This window comes from Anthonomus grandis, chromosome 2, assembly GCF_022605725.1.
Source record: "Anthonomus grandis grandis chromosome 2, icAntGran1.3, whole genome shotgun sequence".
Classification (NCBI taxonomy): Eukaryota; Metazoa; Arthropoda; class Insecta; order Coleoptera; family Curculionidae; genus Anthonomus; species Anthonomus grandis.
In genome coordinates, this window is record NC_065547.1 from 48,406,345 (window position 1) to 48,427,298 (window position 20,954).

The 20,954-nt window shown below is 32.0% G+C and overlaps 3 protein-coding genes across 4 annotated transcripts in view; 2 read left to right on the forward strand and 1 right to left on the reverse strand.

The window, feature by feature from the left end:
- The window catches only part of LOC126747459 (uncharacterized), a 48,333-nt gene extending 41,844 nt beyond the window's left edge, over window positions 1-6,489 (reverse strand). For both annotated transcript variants that reach the window (XM_050456128.1, XM_050456124.1), the window contains exons 1-2: window positions 6,327-6,489; window positions 6,077-6,271 (exon numbers count right to left, since the gene is read on the reverse strand). In XM_050456128.1, coding sequence (XP_050312085.1) covers window positions 6,077-6,271; window positions 6,327-6,340 — 209 coding nt within the window. In that variant the 5' untranslated portion in view covers window positions 6,341-6,489. The remainder of the gene's footprint in view (window positions 1-6,076; window positions 6,272-6,326) is intronic.
- On the forward strand, window positions 1,407-2,073 carry LOC126747548 (uncharacterized). The gene is made up of 2 exons (XM_050456273.1): window positions 1,407-1,737; window positions 1,861-2,073. Exons 1-2 carry the CDS (start codon window positions 1,467-1,469, stop codon window positions 2,022-2,024), a joined length of 435 nt encoding a protein of 144 aa, XP_050312230.1. The 5' UTR covers window positions 1,407-1,466; the 3' UTR covers window positions 2,025-2,073.
- The window catches only part of LOC126747451 (uncharacterized), a 54,551-nt gene continuing 40,026 nt past the window's right edge, over window positions 6,430-20,954 (forward strand). Inside the window, exons 1-7 of the mRNA XM_050456111.1 lie at window positions 6,430-6,567; window positions 6,621-6,901; window positions 9,129-9,557; window positions 9,613-9,825; window positions 17,288-17,542; window positions 17,601-17,793; window positions 17,853-18,139. Coding sequence (XP_050312068.1) covers window positions 6,563-6,567; window positions 6,621-6,901; window positions 9,129-9,557; window positions 9,613-9,825; window positions 17,288-17,542; window positions 17,601-17,793; window positions 17,853-18,139 — 1,663 coding nt within the window. The 5' untranslated portion in view covers window positions 6,430-6,562. The remainder of the gene's footprint in view (window positions 6,568-6,620; window positions 6,902-9,128; window positions 9,558-9,612; window positions 9,826-17,287; window positions 17,543-17,600; window positions 17,794-17,852; window positions 18,140-20,954) is intronic.

The following is a 20,954-nucleotide window of genomic DNA, read 5'->3' on the forward strand; positions in this document are numbered from 1 at the left end:
TATCATGTTTACATGCTTTTTTACCAGAAGACGATTAGCTTCAGAAAATTTTGGAGCAGCACGTCTGGTACGTTTATCATTATAACAGGTCTCACCCATTTTTTTCTTTTCAATGAGGACCCGTACTTTTTTATCGTTAACGCCGAATGTATTCTGAAATGTTTTCTTACATACCCGTTCAAATTTTCCTTGTCCATTAAGAAGTGAGTAATATATTGTTGCTTGACATCTGCTATTCTGCTCATCCTCATACGAACCATGTCGCCTTCTTTGAACATCACAAATACTTATAAGCCCCATTAGAAAAATGCTTTGTGTTTTCATATTTTGTGCATGGTACTTTTTAAACAGAGAACGTCTTCTTTCGTGGGTAACACCTTTGCAGCTGAACTTACATTTGCATGTAATCTACAAAAAAATAAACAAAGTTATAACTGGAAAAGAAAACAGTAGCTATTTACGCGGAGATCATCCCGAATCGGTTCTGAACACTAAGGCCAACGTCAACACACATACCATTTTCTTAGTATAATTCTTGCCTTAGCGTTGAGAACCGGTTCGGAATAATCTCCGCGAAAATAGCTAATAAGTTTGTATTCCATACCTGCTGTTCTGGATAGTTTTTTCAGGTACTATCTTCTTTTTATAAGTTTTGTATGACGTACTATTTGTTTTTAAACGACTCTATTCACTTCTAAATGAACCACTGCCTTTACTTCTCCTTTTTCTTTGGGTTTCTTCCATTATAATGTATTTCAAATCAAGAAATTATCACACACAACGTACACGTGCAAATGTCTAGACATAACTAAGGTAATAAATATATGGACTTAGGACCTTTCTAAGGAAATTGCTTGCGCACATAAAACTATCGACATTTACGAGGGACTCTTATAAAGGTAAAAATGTAATTTTGGCACTTAGAACCCTTCATAGGACATAAAGCATGCATGCACATAGCAGAGAAAAACAAACCACCGAGAAGGGACAAAACCGGGACCAATTTTTCTTGCGCATGTGCGAGCTTATTTGGTATACCTGTCTTATTGCCGGTCCTCTCCCAGCCGTCGGTTAGTCCGGTAATATCCGACGCCTACTTTAGTCTAGTCAAGTGTTGTCTGAATTTTTCTCTGTGTTTATTTTTTGTGTGTGTTGTCATTGTGCTCTTTATTTTATTAAAAACTTTTATAATATGCCTTATACCTGTGCTTTTCGTGAATGTCATTCAAAGACAGGGTGTGGTGTTTCTTTCTTTGCTTTTCCGCAGGAAGAAGATCGGTAAGTTCAACTTTTCTTTTAATTGTTTCCACTCAAAATAAGTTGTTTCTTTTTTTGTTTTTCGTAATTACAGGAATTCATTATTTATTTTTCATTAAATTCGTAATTACAGTAATATGAGATATTTATCTATGCAGTAATTTAAAAAAAATACATAAATTTAGCTTTTGAATTAAACGTGTAATTTTATGACTTTCAGTGCCAAGTTATGGCTGGCAGCTTGCTATAGAACAGACTTGTTTTCGATACCTAGAGAACAACTAACCAGGAACTATAAGCTCTGTGAGTACCATTTTGATGAGAAGTTTTATAGTGCAGGGCCCTCAAGAAAGCGTTTGTTACCTAACGCGTTACCAACATTATTTCCTAATCCCACAAAAAGGACTTGTGAAGGTGAACAGCTTGAGGAAAGACCGCCAAAAAAAGTCTCAAAGGAAAAGGACATAAAAATTCTATCAGGTTAGCTTTTGATGGGTTAACTTAACTATAATTTTTACCTACTAACTAATATTAATTTTATGCTTGAAACCCTATTTTGCACATAAAAATATATTCTGTATATATTATATTTCTTCTTTTTAGATATTTTAATACAGCCTGCAATTATGAAACCAGCAACGTTGGCCCAGCAAAGTATTGCCGAAAAAAATTCTCCTTATGACAGAACTAAGACGCCTGAAAAACACCCATTATTGGATATTTTTTCTGGTAAGATTCTCTTCTTTCAGTTTAGTAGGTTGGAATAAGTTTTCAGTAAGAATGGATTATTCTTCAGAAAACCCTAATTAGTTTTATACCATTTTATAACAAGGCCCAGACAAGGTCTTGTTATAAAATGGTTATACAAGACTTGTCTGGAACAGGTACCAGGATTAGGATTAGGTACCAAAATGTCTGGACCCCATATAAAATGGGTAAAATAATACCCTTTGTCTTTGTTTCCATTTCTATGAAAACCAACGTCACAATCACTTATTTATAATTTATTTAAAGTTTGAAAACCAAATACATAGGTAGTTTTACCTGAGCAGAATTTCCAAATTTATTTTAGTTTACCATATAGTCTATTAGTTTTACTTTCTGATTTTATTCATATTAAAGATGTAAAGTTTTAAAATGTTAAAGCATTTTTTTATTATTTGCAGGCCCAAGCACTTCACAATATTCAGTGTGCGAGCCCCTCGGCAACCTCCTATCTATCGAAATAGATAAACCGTCCGAGAATTCTCCACCAGGCCTTCTTTCTCCGTCAGCTTCTACTCAGACTTCTTCTCAGCTGAGTAGTAACACTCCCCGAAAGCGAAAACTTCGACTGCAAATTAAAAAAATGAGAAAGTTTGGTGTAACTGCTAAAGCACGCCAAAAAGAAGATCCTGATGTAAGAGATTTTAACAGGTTATGTGACAAATTTCTAAGTAAACCTTTAGCATGTGTTATTAAAACTCATGTGGCACTAAAGGGCAAGAGACGCAAATCTCATAGATTTTCTATGGAATTAAAACAATTTGCCTTAACATTGCATTTTTTAAGCCCCAAGGCATATAAATTCATAGGTAGTTTGCTTACTCTACCAACAAAAAATTGCATAGAATTACAGAAAATATTTCTTGCCAGCCTGGTATTAATAATGCAGTTTTATATAAAGCTCTTCAAATCAAACTTAACACCCTGCTTGAGCAAGACAAGCATTGCATTTTGTGCATTGATGAAATATCTTTAAAGGCTAATATTGCTTTTAACGTTACACAAGATAGAATTGTGGGATTTGCAGATCTTGGTGAACAAACCGAAGAACCATTTATTTGTAAAAATGCGTTAGTTATTATGGCTAGAGGATTATATTCTTCCTGGAAGCAGCCTTTAGCGTAGTTTTTAGTAGGTTCACAATTAAAAGCCTCCAAATTAAAAACTATTATGGGGGAGCTTATTCCTAAATTACTGGAAATTGGACTTAAAATAGAAGGTATTGCTAGTGATATGGGGTCAAATTTTATTGAACTTTCTAAATTGTTAGGTGTGACACATGAAAACCCAGAATTTCAATTCGGAGACCAAAACTTGTTATATATTTTTGATCCATGTCATCTAGTCAAAGTAACAAGAAATAATCTATTTAATCATTCATTTCACTTTGACGAAAAAAAAAACATCATGGACTTTCATAAATGATTTCTATCGTGCAGATAAACAACAGTTTTATAGATGTGCCCCAAAGTTGACAGATTCCCATATATGTCCCTCAACATTTGAAAAAATGAAAGTAGGTCTCGCTAGCCAAGTTCTTAGCCATACTGTGGCAAGTGGGATGAATACTTATGTAACTGTAGGTGCACTCCCTGCCGATGCATTTGGAACCATAGAGGTAATTGAGAAATTCAATAACCTCTTTGATTTATTAAACTCAATATCCTTGGGAGATCCTTGTAAATTTAAAAATATTTATGATGGATCACCATACCAAATAGAATTTTTCCATGAGATGTTACTTTTTTTAAACAAATTAAAAATTTGTAACTCTAGCAATAAAGATATCACAAATTCTGTGAAATTTCGTAATTGCTGGATGGTTACAATCAGAAGCACGATTAAAATATGGGAAAAATTATCAACATTGGGTTACAAGTATCTCAAGACTAGGAGGTTAAATACAGATTGTATCGAAAACTTCTTTGGTGCTGTAAGGCAGCAAAGTGGGAATAATGTTAATCCAACACCACTGCAATTCCAAAGAGCGTTTAAAAAGCTGTTCTGTCAGAATTACTTACATTCGGAAAGAATGAATTGTAAAAATGATTTGGATAGTATATTGATGAACGTCAAATCCATCAATATACCCGAAATTTTCAATGAAAAAAAATTTGAAGTTGCAAAAGGTATTGCACTTCAAAACTATAGTGATAGGACCGACCATATTCCCACAGAAAATGCCTTTCGGTATGTTTGTGGCTATATTATGAAAAGAGCACTTGAAGTTCATATTAACTGTGATACCTGCACCAATTTCGGCAAAATGTGTGATGAAATGGATATAAATAGATTATTTCTTCATTTTAAGGCTTATAATTCCAGTATATGTAACTTTGGTGGCTTACAATCTCCTCCAGAAGAGTTTATTTCATATATATTTAAATTAGAGGAAATATTCAATTGTAATTTTGAGAAAATGTGCATAAACCAGGGAATATCTAACAATTTATTTAACATAATGAAAACTATTAATTATGAACACCCTTGTGCACATTTTCCAAAAACCTTTATCTTAAAATTATTTATAAGGTTGAAAATATTTTACACCATTAAATATAATAATAGGGTCTTAAAAACAAATAAAGATAAAAATGTTCGAAAACTAAAAATTTTGCGGAATGTATAAATGTACCTAGGTTTAATTCAATTATTGCCAATGTATTTTTGTGTTTCATTATACAATGAGCCAATATTATTTCCTGAAAAAATAAAAGTTTGTTTAGAAGATTTTTTGTTTTACATTATTTATCCTAAATGGTAATTTTTATAGTTGGCACTATACCGGCTACTACCGGCACTATAGTTGGCACTATGACACAGAAAAAAGGGAACACGCAATAACTTTTTATTTTTCAAGATAAACAAATGAAATTTGGTATGTCAATAGAATGGTTATAAAGGCATATTTTGACGTATTCAATTGTTTTATCTTGAAAAATAAAAAAGTTGTTGCGTGTTCCCTGTTTCCTGTATCACCCGGTATAGTTTAGGTATACCTATAACTTAACTATACCAACAGTAAAATAATGTAATAGTTTTGATTTCAAATTCCCAAAAAAATTTTTAATCTATTAATTGTCGTATTTCTCTCCGTGTACGGAACTATTAAATTGCCAAAACGATTTTTCTCCGTTACTTTATATGTAGCGCCAGTCATTTAAGCCCGCTCAAGGTCACCAAAATTGGACCTCAGAAAATCAACGGTAAATGCGGGTTTTGTCGCTTCTCGGTGGTTTGTTTTTCTCTGCACATAGAACGTTTCTATGTAAAAAAACTTAATTTCGGAAAAAAGGCACTTAGGCCCTTTCTAATTTCCACTTTTCAATTAGGGATCTGTTGAATTCTTATTAATTTTACTCCTTTGATAAATACTTAAACTCTGTGTGTTTTTATGATTTAAAATGAATATTGTTTCACCATGCCAAATTTTAATCAGTATTTTACAAGTATATCTAACACTGTGTCTTACAGTTTTAACCCTGAGTAATAATCAGTTGTATGGTATTTTTGTATTTTCAAATTTCCCATAACTATGACGTGTGTATTTGTAGCATTAAGAACATGAATAAAGAATTGAATTGAGTTGAACAAAACTCACCCAATACAATAAGAGCAAACAATGAGAATTCTTTATAAGATAAGTTAATTTGTTCTTTACGGGCACTCTTTTATTAAAAATTGAAACTTTTTGACTTTTTAAAGGAGGATTTTCCAAATTTCAATAAGGAAAAGTCAGAAAAAAATTAAAACAAACAAAAATTATAAAGTTTCGATTACTGGTACTCAAGATATTCGCCATTCTTTAAGAGAGCAGTTAGTTTATTCCTTACAGATACTCGTTTACTAAAAAATTAAATATTTTGACCTTTTTAAGGGGATTTTCAACATTTCTTCAAAAAAAGTGGGAAAAACTTAAAAAAAAAAAACACAAAAATTTCAAAATTCCGACTACCGGTACTTCAGATCTTCCCTGTTTTTAAGGGTGGGCTTAATTTGTTCCTTACAGGGACTCCTCTCCTATGGTAGCAAACAATAAAACTAAATTTCTTACCCCATAGATGGTACAATCTTTGTACTTATTAGGCTGGATTTTTCTGGGATAACTTCCAACGGTTTTTTGAAGAAAAGTCTATCTTTCCTTTTCTGATTTTGTACTGGATCTGGAAACTTCATGGTGGGTTCAAATTTCGGATATTGGTCATCGGTAAAGGAGTCATCGTCTGATCCATTGTTTGAAGTCTTGTCACTAAAAAGATTTACACATTATTTAGGTCTAAGTACTAAAATATTTCTATACGTACCTTAGATTTTCCATTTTTGTTATTGCTATTCGCCATAAAAGGTCAGAAAACAAGAATTTTTAAAAAATTGATACAAAACTATTGAAGTTTTGACAAATAATCTCTTGCCGTCAGTAAAAACTGACAGCTTCAATTTAATTAATTTGTCACTTTTTTTAGTTCGATTTCGACAAAATTATGCGTTTTTCTTTTAAATTTTAGTGCATTTATTGTAAAAATAAAATTAAATAAATAACATGGGGTAAGTACTTGGGCAAGCCCATTTAAGTTGTATATATTTATTTACAATTATAGTGCGAAAAAGTTTCGAAAACACAAGGCAAAACCTCGTCCCAAGGTTGTAATAAACTACCCCCCAGTACCCACTAGAAAATGGATTCCACCCGATCAAAGGAAAAAACCACCAAAAGCGGAACCCAAATACGTAAAACCCGAAGGTATTTCGCAAAAATTGGCGATTTCTACGTTGAAAAAAGTGTGGAATAAGTTTGACGTTTATGGGGATGCGGGCATTATTGTCGGGCATTTTAGTCAACTTCATAAGAGATTTACCTTTAAGTCGAACGGATACCAAGGTAAGTAGGACCAAGGACTTTTTGCTTTTGACGAATAAGGGTATTTCTTAAGTCTTTTCTTGTAAAACTCTAGGTGACTTGTAATGATTTATTTAAAAATCTCCAATACTGGCTATTTTTAAATATTTTCAATCCCATTCCTTTACCGAATGTGCATGTTTTTATAGAACGTAATGATTAATATTTTTCAACTCTTTACTACGAGTTCTATTGGTCCAAGGGAAATCAAAGAAAATACGAGGAATCTTTCCTTTTCTATTATAACCAAAACTTGAACACTTACGCCCTTTAGCTACAAAGGTATAAAAAATATCTTAGAAAGCTGTAAAGATAATTTCCTTCCTCTGATTTTTCTTCTACTTTCTCTACTTCTTCTTCTTCTTGTTTTCCTTTCTTTACTAAATCTATTACCTAAAACATAACTCTAAGCCTCTCTTTATTCTACTTACCTAAAGCGATTATGCGTTTCTCTTTTATTGTGATTCTTCAGTTAGTGATTGATCTTCTATTTGGACGCTCTTTTCTTGTTTACGCTATTTCCCTTCTGTATGACAAAAAATTGTACTATTCTTTGTTGGAAGATTGAATATCGTATTGCCTTGACTGATTTAATTACATTGTGCCAGGATTTTTACCATTAATTAATTAAATAATAGATGCACAAAAATAGTCAAGTGATCTATTAACCTGCTTACACTACTAAATACGATCACTTAAGGCTATTAAAAATATTTATTTACTTCGCATTTATTTGCCAACTATTTATGTCTGATTTAAATATCGCAAATGATAGGTCAATCTGAATATCCAAAGAAATTATTAATTGGCCCAAATAGCGCAGTTCAAAAGACTCTTTAAAGCTATTCCAGAGATGTTGGAATACAAATTGATCTGGAAAGGTGGTTAATTGATACTTTTTTAAGAGAATTTTACTCAAATATTCAATGTTTATCATATCTGGATTAACCTAATTACCGAGGAATTAAAAATTAATGAGTTCATACATGAATAACTGATTTCAATTGCTTAGAATAGAAAAAATTCTTTCAGGATATTGAGAATTATACATTAAATAATTTTCTTAGTTTTCCAGGCAGTCAAAATGATTTGTTTTTAAAATCATCGAAAAAATCAATAATTTACACAAGTACAATAAAAGTTTTGATTTATTAATTTTAATAAATAAACCTTTATCTAATTTTTTTTAGTTTGTTATAGTACCTATTAGCATACACTTTGTCTTTGTGATTCATTTAATATTCAATTCCAAATTTAATATATTATATATGGGCCACATATGCACCCAAAAGTAAGCAAAATTCAGAAAAATGTTTGAGACGAAACTTGTTCAGAACAAGTATTTGTGGAGGTCAAAGTAACTTTTTTAAGTGGTAATTTAAATTTTTTGAAGTGAATTCTAAAGGAGCGGAAATTTGACATATATCGTAACTTTGAGGTCAAATTACAAAAAGCTATTTATTATTGTTTCTGTTTTAATTAAACATTTTAAAACTACTTTAGCAGGTAGAACAAGTAAAAATGTTTAAATAAAATTCACCATCTTGACCTTGAGATCAATTATCAAAGTCATTTTCAAGTTGGAGTGATTGCTTTCTCTTGAAAACAGTGACGTGGACATAGCGGTTTTCTTTGGGATGCTTGATTAGCGAGTCCCCTTACGTCTCACGAATTTATTTATAAAGCAAATGTTTGAAGTTGCCTCTAATTATCTGAAGATAGAACGTTAATGCTTATAAAATTCCTATATAATGCTTAACAAAGTTTATCTTGGAATCTTAGCGCACATACTTCACGAACCCTATCTTGTATATGATCTCCCGTTGTAGGAGTCGTTCTTGAACAATAACATTCTTCCAATAATCCCACAAATAAAAATCTGAAGAGCTCTTGTCGGGTGAGTTTGCGGGCTAGTTAACCTAATCCTTTCAGTTTAATTTTCAGGCAAAAATTATCTAGAAAGAAGTTTTTTGTAATTTTACCTTGATTTGACCTTCTCAAGTTTTGTTGAGTTGAAGAAAGTTTGCAATATCATTTAAAACTGACCTTGAATTAACTTTGAAAAACGCCCTTAATTAATTTTGGTCCAATAAAAAATCTTTTTGTATCTCCTTGATTTTCAGATCAATTTGACCCAATGAAATCAATCAATCCTCGATGAAATATCCTTTTCAATTTTACATTTTTACCATAATCTTATACTTTTAAGGATCTTGCAACTCGGCAATGGCCTGCATCTATTCGCAATTATTTAAAATGGCCCAATGGACCCCATACTTCTTAGATGAAATCCTACTACGTGGCGATGAACTGTATATACGAAGTACACAACAAGGGGATAAATGTCTTATAGAAGTACCACCGGAAAAGATGTATACCTCCTTCTTTTATGGTAATCAGAAGATTACCTTATTCGTGAGTCCCGAAGCAAGAGTTACTCAGGAACTAACCTCAGCGTCCGAAGAAAAAGCTAAAGAAATCCTAGAAAGTACCATTAAAGACTTTTTAACTGGTCATCCCTCAGGTATATTTTATATAAAAGAAAAATATGCGGCCATATGGGTGCAAGAGAACGTTTATTACTTCTTCGATCCCGAGGAACACGATGAGTTTGGCAATCTCTGGAAAGGACACCCAGGTTACCAAATTAAAAATTATTTAAGCATTTATACTTTAAAAATCATTATTTTTAGGTCTAGGAGTTTCATTTCTAGGGCGTTTCAAGAAACTGTCAGCCATGATAGATTATTTATTTAAAAACTTTCCTGCAGCAAAAGAGGCTTACGTCCAATTTCATGCGATTCCCTGTGGCATTGCAAGAATTGTCAATGTCAACACTAAACCTCCGGAAACGTTTGAAGATTTAGCCCCACAGGACGTTGTATTTACGCAGATCATCGAAGAACGTAAGTGCACCATGTTTTAGTACAATTAGACAATTGTTTGTATGACTTTGCGATTTTTAATAAAGCAAGCTTTTTTTTGGAATTATTCAAGACCTTGTTACAGTTTATTTTCGTCAGATGCATAAAGAATAAGAAAATAAAATGAATCTAAAATGTTAGCGAAAGCATAGCTCAACTATAGAACTTTAAGAGGCAATTTCTAAGTTATCATTTCAGTATTAATTCTATTTTTGATATCAATAATTTTCAACCCTTATGATGAAATTCAAATTATTAATCATAACATTAATTTTTTTTATTGTTTTGATTTCACTAATGTCAGAAGTCATATCCTAGCCAATAAGATCCCAGCTCATTCTCCTATATCCCTACTAAAACCATTTCTGGCGCGAAAATCTTTGACCTCTAGGAGTTTTGAAGAACAAGCCTTTGAAGAAGGTTGTTTCTTGGTATTTTTGCCGATTTTACTCCAATGAAAAGTTGAAAACTCACCTTTTGGGTATTTTAGTTTCTGGATACTAAATGCCATACTGCAATAGTACAGGATTATAAGTGGTGTAGTTAAATCCCAACTTTTTCAAGGTTCTTTGTTTAAGTGTCCAGTTTTGTGTTCCCGAGAAAAGGCCAATTCCATTGGTAAATCCTAATATTTTGATTTGGCATCTTGGTTTATGATAATCTACATATTACACATGTAATTTCATATAAGTAGACTCACGCATACCGTTAAGTTTAACCATCAATGCTTATATCTACTTACTCTATTGGCGATTCCTCTCGAATCTGGGTATTCTTCCACTTTCAGGCTTTTTTTTTATCCCCCGGTATGGTCTTTATCCACTATTATAAGAGGCAGAAATCTCCACTCATCTACTCCAATAATGTCCACAACATCTACATTGACATTCACTGTTAAACCGATCCACCCAGGTCCCCCATCGCAATCATGCAGCCCTTTTGGAGCCAGGTTTGATCAATGCTTGTGACGTTTAGTGAACCATGCAGTCAGTAAAACAACCTAACCAATAAACCAAAGTCCTGTCAACATTTATTAGCTTTACTGTAGTATATTAGACTAAACACTAACCTCAAAATTCCATTGTTACCACTCTCATCATTAGATTTTACTACCACACCATTGTTTTGAATAGTTTCATAATAACTAGGTGCATATTAGTTATTTTATTGAAATACTTACACAGAGCTATAATTCCACAGAGCATATTACAACTAACAACCTGGTTGCCAGACACTTAAATATTTACATAAATGGCTTTTTTATACAAATATATCTATAACTTTGACCGTATTTCTGGACCGATTGAGGTCAAATAAAAAACAACTGGAAGCAAAAATATTGGTCCATAAAATGAGGGAAAAATTTCCTTTCCAATAAATTTTAACTTATTAAAATAGGTTGGGAAACAAAAAAGTTATAGTAATTTTTGTCTCATGGACACTGACACGCTATTTGCATTGTCGACTATTTTATACAAAACTATCTGTAACTCTGGCATTTCTGGACCGATTAAGGTCAAACAAAAAATGCCAGGAAGAGAAAATATCGATTTACTTAATAAAATAACAATTTTCTTTTCACTAAATTTTAAATGATTAAAATCGGTTAAATAATAACGGAGTTATAGTGATTCTTGTTTTCTGGACACTTAGATATTTACGTAAATGACTTTTTTTATACAAATATATCTATAACTTTGGCACTTCTGCCAACCAAAGGTTGTTAGTTGTAATGTGCTCTGTGTAGGTCTTATATCTAGGAAACACGTGTAGCTTTTAAAAAATTATATGGATTTGATGAGACCGTGACTTCGTGTTCTTTCTCACCTTTGTATTGATATCGTAACCTTGAGAACAAAGTAAAGTCAAATTGTAGAATACTGTTTATTAATGTTTCTGTTTTAATCGAGGGGTATCTTTCTTTTTCTATCTCTCTGTCAAAAAATTTATATGTAATTCCAAAACCATATTTATTTATTGAAATTCCAAATACTGTGTTTATTTTCGTGATGTCTTTCTGAATCTAACGAGACAGTTAGTTCTGCTCAAATCCCATTATAACCCGGTATTTTCGTGATGTGAGGGATAAGAATAAGACGATGGTATAGTTAGTTCGAATTCGAAAAAAATTAATTTTTGGTGAAAAAATTCGATACCAGAAAAATGGAAAATACCAAACTTTGGAGGTCGATATCTCGGCTCCTATGGACTCTATCTGGAAAATTCCAACAATTCTGTCTTAGTTTCGTCTTTCGGAATTCAACGAGACTACCCTCAATGCCATAGCTCTCATATTAGCCGAGATCTTGCATTTTTAGGGCTCAAAAACGAGGTCAAAAAATGACTTTGTTCAATTTTTCTTTTGTGTTTTCCTTCAGTTAGTTCTGCCTGAATCCTGTGCCACGAAATACTCCAATTTCATCCTGTAGTCGATACACGGCATTATCAGATTCTTTTAATCAGCAATGGCAGTTTACATCATCACCGAAATCAGTTCATTTCAATCATTTCGAATCAAGATGACAATCAGCAGTGGTAGATTCATACAAAAATTCATAGAAAACAAGTATAGGAGCGAAGCGACTTTGGTTCGTGGGGACCAGTTTAGGTCTTGTCTGTGAATGGCTATAAAGGAATTCTTTAAAAAAAAAACAAAAATTATCAGGTATACCAACGTTTATATGCCAAGGAAAGAGATGGCCAGTGGTTGGGGTATCATGCTTCAAAGAACCATAATTTGTTATATAGTCGCGTTGTGTGTCAGTATACTGTCTTATATTTCAAATCTCCGTCAAAATATGTTAATTGTATCCTAAATAAAGCATGAATACCAAATTACAACAGAATCGGACCAATAACAAAAAAGTTACGGTAGTCACGTGACCTGGGCTGAAACTCAAATTTCAGTTAGGTATCTGTCATAATTTATTAGTTGTATCCGAATTAAACCATAAATACCAAATTCAGAAAAAAGTTCCTATAAGGGTTTATTTATTGGAATAGAACAAACGGGATTTTACGTCAATTTTTTTAAATTTTACTTTTTTATTTCGAAAGGCAATTGTAATAAAATACGAAGAGAATTATCAGGAGGAGAATAAGGAATAATAGAAACCATCAACGAATTGAATCGAAGCTATAAAAGTCGAGATATTAGTAAAAATGTGAAAAAAAATAAAAGAAAACTCGTTTTTTCCCACAGTACCATTTTTTTTTTTTAAATGATAATTGAGCAATTATAATGTGAGCCCTAAGTTGACAATTTCCAGAAAAAAAAACCCAAAAAAAAATTTTTTTTTTTGCGCCAAAATCAAAAAGGGTATAGTCATGAAAAATTTCGAAAAAACGGTTTTTATTTTTTTTCTTAATAAACTATAACTCTGACAACTTTTTGTCTTAAATAAAAGTTCTCGGGAATATTACGAGGTATCCGTGCGTTAAAACGAATCGGTTCTAGCTATGATAAAATCGGAGAAAATAAAGAAAAACCATGAAACATAAATATCGAATTATCAAGGGTCCTATGGAAAAATTTTAATTTTTTATTTATCTATACTACTTTTAAGTATCTTTAAAAAAGGTTATTTTTGATTTGACTCTAAAATAAACGGAAAACCTATTTCTTTGCATTTTTCGATTTTGGAGCAAAAAAAATTTATATATGTTATGATACTCGACTAACCTTAAAAATCAATAATTTCAAAAATTTTTTATTTATATCCCAAAACCAATGTTTAAGAATTGTTAACATTTATTAATAATAAACTAAATAGCATAAAACTCACCAAATATCTAAATTCTTATTTTAAATTAAATAGATCATTACGACTGACCCGTGTATATATTCGAATAATTTTAATAAAATAATAGGGCAAATTTCATTTCGTCTCACCCCGGTATAAAACCACTGACCTTTCAAAAAAACGGCATTTTTCGAAGACGTCAAAATGTTTGCCGAATTTTCCTGGCCGCAATACACAATTTCCCCAATTGATATGCACAGATTCGGAAAGCCCATTCATTTTCTGATTCGGTGCTTCCTTTCCCTGATCGTTTCCGGTTCATTTTCATTCATAATTTTACAAAAAACCCAACCAAGTCCCGGCCACCTGTCACGAGCATAAAATTTGTACCCACCATGCGTCAAAGTATTGTTCCCACCAGCCATTTCTTTAGAGTTTAGGTTGACACTTCAAATTACCTGCAAAAACGCAAAAAAATGGACTTTTTTCATAAAATCGCATTTTTCGGGCACATGTACTATCGCTGGAACCCTGAAATTTTAGTGTGCGTTGTAAAACAAAATTTCGGATCCTTTAGATGTTGTTTGATCTTTTTACCATGTACAGGGACGCGGCAAATGAATTAAACACGAAAATTCGAAATGCTCAGAACCTATTAAAGTTGGAAAATTGTAATTTTACACAAATAATGGGGTTATTAAAGTATTTAATGCCTGAGAATATAAATGGTCCAGATGCCACTACGAAAAAGTTATTAAATAAAATGTGATTTTCGGGTCGGACCTTCATGGGTAAAGTTCATTATTGCTCGCCCTGTATGGTTCTCAAAAATTTCGGTTATATGGCATATGAAAGATAAAGGATGAAGCTATTTTTTGAAAAAAACTTTTTTCCGAAATAAGTATCGTTTGGCGGAAAATTCCAAAAAACTGAAAATGCCAGAACTCGTAAAATAAATTTTTTACAAAAAAAAGCTCCAAGTATGTTAAATCTTTTATAAAACGAAGTCTTTTCGCCGAAACACTTTTTTTATAAAAATTTTTTTTTAGCCTCTGGAGAAGTTTGAATTTTTTTTTTAGTCACTTTTGTTCGCTTATAATAACTCATCCTGTATACCGATCTGGTCCAAAAAGTATACAGCTCTTAAGCTTCTAATAGCCCTTATGTCCTAAAAATTTCAAGTCGTTTAAAAGCTTTTTATTTGAGTTCTCGCACCCGAAAAGAATTTGACCCATTTTTTTACAAATTTTTGACTTTGAGACAGTACCGCTCCGTTTGGTGGTACCGGAAAAAAAAATTGTTTACAGATCCATCATTCTCAATGTATTGAGAGGCTCTATGCCAAATTTCATCGTTTTGCTAGCCATACAGCCAAAGATATGAATTTTTATTTCCCAAAAAACACGAAAATTAGGGTCGGACGTGGCGGTCATAATATAGTCGTAGACGCTCCTATATAAAAATAAAAGTCGTGTCAAATTCCATTGAATTGATTGAAATCCATCAACCCTTGCAAAAGTTTTTACTTTATTACTTTTACTAACTTAGGATAGTAATTGGGATAGACATGGATATCCTAAATCAATAATCCAATGGATGTTCAAAATTGGCTATACATTTTTTAAGCTTGGACATAATGGATAATGATTTGACTAATTTTGGATGTCCATTGGACATCCAAAATTAGAAGGGAGCTTAAAAAAATACCTTAAATATTTGTATATGTCAAGTTTTGTTTTTTTGTATACAAGAATACTTCTTGACGGTAGCAGCCCTTAAACCAAAATTGGCAAATAAAATTATAAGCAAATAAATAAAATATTTAAATTTTAATAAGTCCTATGGTTGGAACCTTTGGAGTGACACTGAAATCACGAGAAACTTTTATTCAAAATTTAGTAGTATTTTACCCTTAACACGTGTTTCGCCGACGATGTTATCATCTTCGAGACAAGATTAAAACTCAGTTTTCACTTTATGAACACTTACTCTCTAAAAACATTTTATTCACTAAAAATACTACTATGTTTATCAAGAATTTGTTTCAGACCTCTCATATCAGGTATTTTATTAAGACAATTTTATTCAAACAAGTATTTTATTCAAGCACTTCTGAAACTATTAATTTTAAAAGTGTTTTTGTCATTTTTTAAGTTTTTGAGTTTTGCACCTTCTAAACGCAAAATAGACGAGGTAGGTTGTCCACGACTTAATACATAAAATTAAAGTTCTACTGATTACCATTGAACACTTTAAAGTAAATCAAGATGTTAACATTCCACAGCATTCACATTTGGGTTTACTATACTCCAAACGACATTATTAATTTTTGCCTCGACTTCATCTACTTAGTATTTTCTGTTACAGTTCCTTTTATACCTAATTTCCTTTATGATGACACTTTCAACATACTCGATTATATGCAAGGCATTGGATTTTGGCATAGTAGAACAGGTTTATAATTTAACGTCTTTACCAAAATTTGATAACTCAACTTTTCTCCCAGCTCTATCCTAACAATGCTCAACATACCCAGATATTGAACTTTCATGAAAATGTAGCGTTTTTTTCTTTCGTTAGGTGTGAATTAAAAAAACAATCGAAAATAGTGAACTAATTTATTAACACACTTCACTACAACAACACGATCATTAGAAATATTTATCTTTACTGTATTAAATAACAACTATTTAAATCTCGCGGCAATATGCCGAACTTTACTTTACTGAACTGACAACTGACAACTATCGGCGATGCGGCTCCTTATACAGGGTGACCACGGTAAATTTGGCAAAAATTGTATGGTAGGTAGGGACGCCATAGGCAAGTATTTTGGGCATAGGAACCTATGTCCGGAAAAGCTCCTATTCGGAGAGTTTACTTTTACTTTAATAATTTTAGTTTTATGAGTTATTTCCGGTATTTTTTGTGGAGAGCTTTATTGCAATTATTACATCTTTTTGTTTTTAAACTAAAGCGTTTAATTTGTGGCTCGTGTACGATAGGTTGCCAGGATTGCCTTATTGCTTTCCCATCTGGCGCATAAATTTATATTTTAAAACAACCGCCCAATTCACAACATTTGATCCGATTAGTGCGGTCTGTGCGGATATAAATCGTGATTACTTCCTTAACCGCCAAATAGGCGATTTCGAAGTCAACCTGACATTGGACAAACTATACATGGTATTCAGAAAAAGTAAAAAAAACTTTTCGTGTACGTTGGGTTGCCTACCCACCTGTTGCGAAGGCTCCAATTTTAAAACAGCCCCATCTCCGAATGGGGGCTTTTCCGAACATGGATTCCTATGCTCAAAATACTTACCTATGGAGCCCCTACCTATCCTACAATTTTTGCCAAAGTTCGGTTTTTAACGTTGTTCCGGAAGATTTCTTCTAACCTTGGAGACGTCGTGTGGTATACCACTTGTGTCATTCCGGAGCTGGTCTCTCGGTGTTTCAATACCTTCATGAATCATTGAACTCATCAAAGTGTTTAAATGTCAGGAAGCATCTTCAAACATCACGATTATAAAAACTGAAGGCATGGTCCAAAGAAGTGTCTTATGGCTTTTTTACCTATTTTAGCTCCACACGCGTCTTAAAACACCCACAAAATTTTTTGAAGTAATGAAACTTATTTTTATGTTTCTTCAATATTATAAAGCAACTTGAGCTGCAACGCTAATTTAATTTTTTAGCTCCTCCACCCCCAAATATACAACAAGATAACTTGGAGCATTACGTAGAAGAAGACAAAAAAGAGGAGGATGAGGAGAAGATTACATATGTCAAGGTTTTGGAGATTTCTCCATATGTGAATAAAAGCCTTCCAGAAGACAACAGACCTTCGTTCATACCAGAAGGTGGTGTGGATAAAAGTGACTCCTGTAGGTACCCAATCCCTATACCTACATATCTTAAGGGAGAACATGCGAGACTTACGTATTATACTGGTGAGTATTTAAAGTCAATAATATCTATTTAAAATATGCATTAAATTTATATCCACAGAAATTGTTGCCCAAAAAGTTGGCATACTACGTGGCAGTACCTGTCAAACTAACCCAAACTTCTCCAAATATTTGGGAAGGCAAAGTATGGGAAACGCTCTATCGGCCCTAATAATGTTAAGGATCTGTAAGTCGAAACACTGGGTGCCAAAAATCGTGGATACTATCCTGAAATACGGTGAAACTTTATACAGGTAAAATTCCAATTTTTCAATCATAAACCGTTAGTGAGTTAGATGTTTTTTTTACTTAGAGATGCAATGTTGAGCATACCTCGCACTCACACCCTCCGACTGATTAATTTCCCCGAAAAAATCGAATACGAGGGCAAAAAATTCACCCCCGTAATTGACGAATACGCGTTAGTGGGTCAAATGCAGACGCAGGACTATGATGTCTTAGATTTAGGTCCTGCTCTCGAGGAATTTTTGACCGATCATGATGCCTGCATCGTTTTGGGACCCCTGGTGTTGGCCATATGGGTGGAGGATGGCATGTTTTATATGTTTGATCCTAACGAGCGGGATTCTGATGGAAAAGGTATGTTTTATTAGGTAGATTCTATGTGAAACTGAGCTCTAAAGGAGTAACTAATTATTAGAATATTTACTAAAGGGCTCCTTTGTTTTCTGTGAACTGATCATAGATTAATACTTCTTAGATAGCAGTATTCTTCTTAATAAGTACTATTAGAGCTAAAAGAATACTGAACCATCGATTGAATGTTGCGCCCTCTCAATGTCAAGGAGTAATACTAATCGGAAACGAAAATTACTTTGTGGCGTCATAATAACGGGAAATTTGAAATTAAAATTTTGCTCTACTATACTGTTCGCCTTAAATTAGCAAAAAATATGTGGTTCTTTTGGAAACTATAGTACGCAAATAGAAAAAGTGTTAATTTGAGACTTTTTGTTTCCATATAAAATAAAGTTTGTCATTTTTTATTTGCGTACTATAATTTTTTGAAAGATTCATACGTTTCCTACTAGCTACATAGGTTTAGGTTTTAGAAATGACAGATGAGTCTAGAAACATAAAATATTCACAAAATATATTACTATGTTGTAAAAAAAATTAGATAATGACAATAAACAGTTAATATGGAAGAAAATATTAAACTTCGCCCAAATTCCACAATGTATATAAACTTACATGTTGACTTATTTATACAGGGTCTATAGAATTTATACACTAGAATTTATACAGGGTCTCGCTACATGTATAAACGTAATAAAAATGTAATAAAATCACGGATGAATTATCATCTAGTCAATTCTATCAATAGTTACCAATTAATTTTTTATTTGTCTTTAAAAAGTTTATAGACTTTGTATAGAATTTATCAAAAATTTTTGTTTTTCGTCCAAATTATCCAATCTAAAATCGTTTTTTTTTATAATAAATATTTTTACATAAAATTATATCAAATTTAAATAAACAATGGTATTAAATTAAATATTGAACATGTATTTTTTGCAAAAACATTGTTTTTCATCAACACAACCTTAACAGAAAAAAATTCCAAAGTTGGTCATTTTCGATGAAAATTGGTTAAAATCGATTTTTTCTTATCTTTGAGCGGGCATATCTCGGAAAGCATCAATCGTACGATTCTCCTAGTGGCACCAAATGATTCAGAAGGCGCTAAGTATTCTAGAAACGTAGAAAAATTAATTTGACAGCCAACTGTTTTCTCTGGAAAAAATTCCAAAATATGGTATTTTCGATGAAAATTGGTAAAAATCGATTTTTTTTGTTTAACTTTGAACGGGAATATCTCAGAAAATATCTATCGTATGATTCTTCCAGTGGTACCAAACGATTCAGAAAGTCCTAAATATTTTAGAAGCCTGGGAAAATTAATTTAAGAGTCAACAGTTTTCTCTAGAAAAAAATCCAAAATTTGCTATTTTCGTTGAAAATTGGTAAAAATCGTTTTTTTTTTTGTTTAACTTTAAACGGGAATATCTCAGAAAATATCTATCGTACGATTTTTTCAGTAGTACAAAAAGATTCAGAAGGTCCTAAATATCCTAGAAACATTAGAAAAATAATTTAAGAGTAAACAGTTTTCTCTGGAAAAAATTTTCAATAAACCCAATAAGATATACAAATTAAAAAAAACTCAAGAATACATGATGGTGGTTTTTTTTTATTAAATAATGTTTGCGAAAACCCTTTATGGACGCCATTGGTAAAAATGTATTTTTCTTTGTATTATAAAAAAAAATCTCATTCTATTATATATTAACGCATTTTATAAACGTCTTAAAATATTATACAATATACCATACTCTAACGTTTAATTTTTTTTGAAATAATAACTATATATTATTAAACGTAATAAATTTTGTCAAACGTGAATAAAACGTTAACATTATAATAAATTTCTTAACGAACCTATACCAGGCGAACATTTTATCCGATATTTACAGTTATTTTTTTTTATTTTTATTTTTAGACAATAAATTCAGTGTCATTATTTATGAACAATTAGCGGTTGTTTTTGAAAATTTTGTTAAAAATGTTATCCCGCGCAAAATGTGAGGATATTGGACGACTTAAATTATAAACAGTAAGATATTTTAATTTAGGTTGGTTATAAATTTGCCTGGTAGACGTATTTATTTTCTATTAATTTCTAAGTAACAATTTGAAATGAAAATAAATTTAATGCGCCAAGAAATTCGAATAAAAATGCCTGTAATATAGAACGCGCATCCACCACCCCGTCGGGTAAATCTTTAATTTAGTTAATTTTTTAGTTCAGGATGGCGCTGAAATTCATAGCCATGTGTTACCATTGCTGATATGGTTCTGAGGAGATGTCTTATGTCTTGTGTTGGTCACATAAAACAATATTCAAATATCCCTAATTACCAGTAATGGGAATTACTAAAGTACAGAAACGTAAACCGTGAAAAACCGCGAAACCTTACAATAATTAGAATACTTCTAGTGCCATCTGTTACTTGTAGCTCAAAGATTAATATATTGGTTAATAATGAATAACAAATAATCGAATAGATATAGAGATCATAAAAGTAAAATAATATTCTAGATATTTAACAAATTCATTGCTTTTGTGGAACTTTTTCTTTACCTCACCGGACATCACCCCTAAATAAAAACAAAGCACAGAATAAACACCACATTAAAACTAAACTCAGTTTGTTATGATTTCTTCACTAAACTTGATTAATTCAGTTTCTTAACACAAGTAAAAGGGCATCGTATGCAATTGTAATAGCTAAAGAAGTGTGAAAAATGGAGGCAGTTTATATGATATATTAGATGCAAGGTGGTTGTATTTGCTTTCTTACCGCCATCTATATGTCAAGGAGAAAAACCT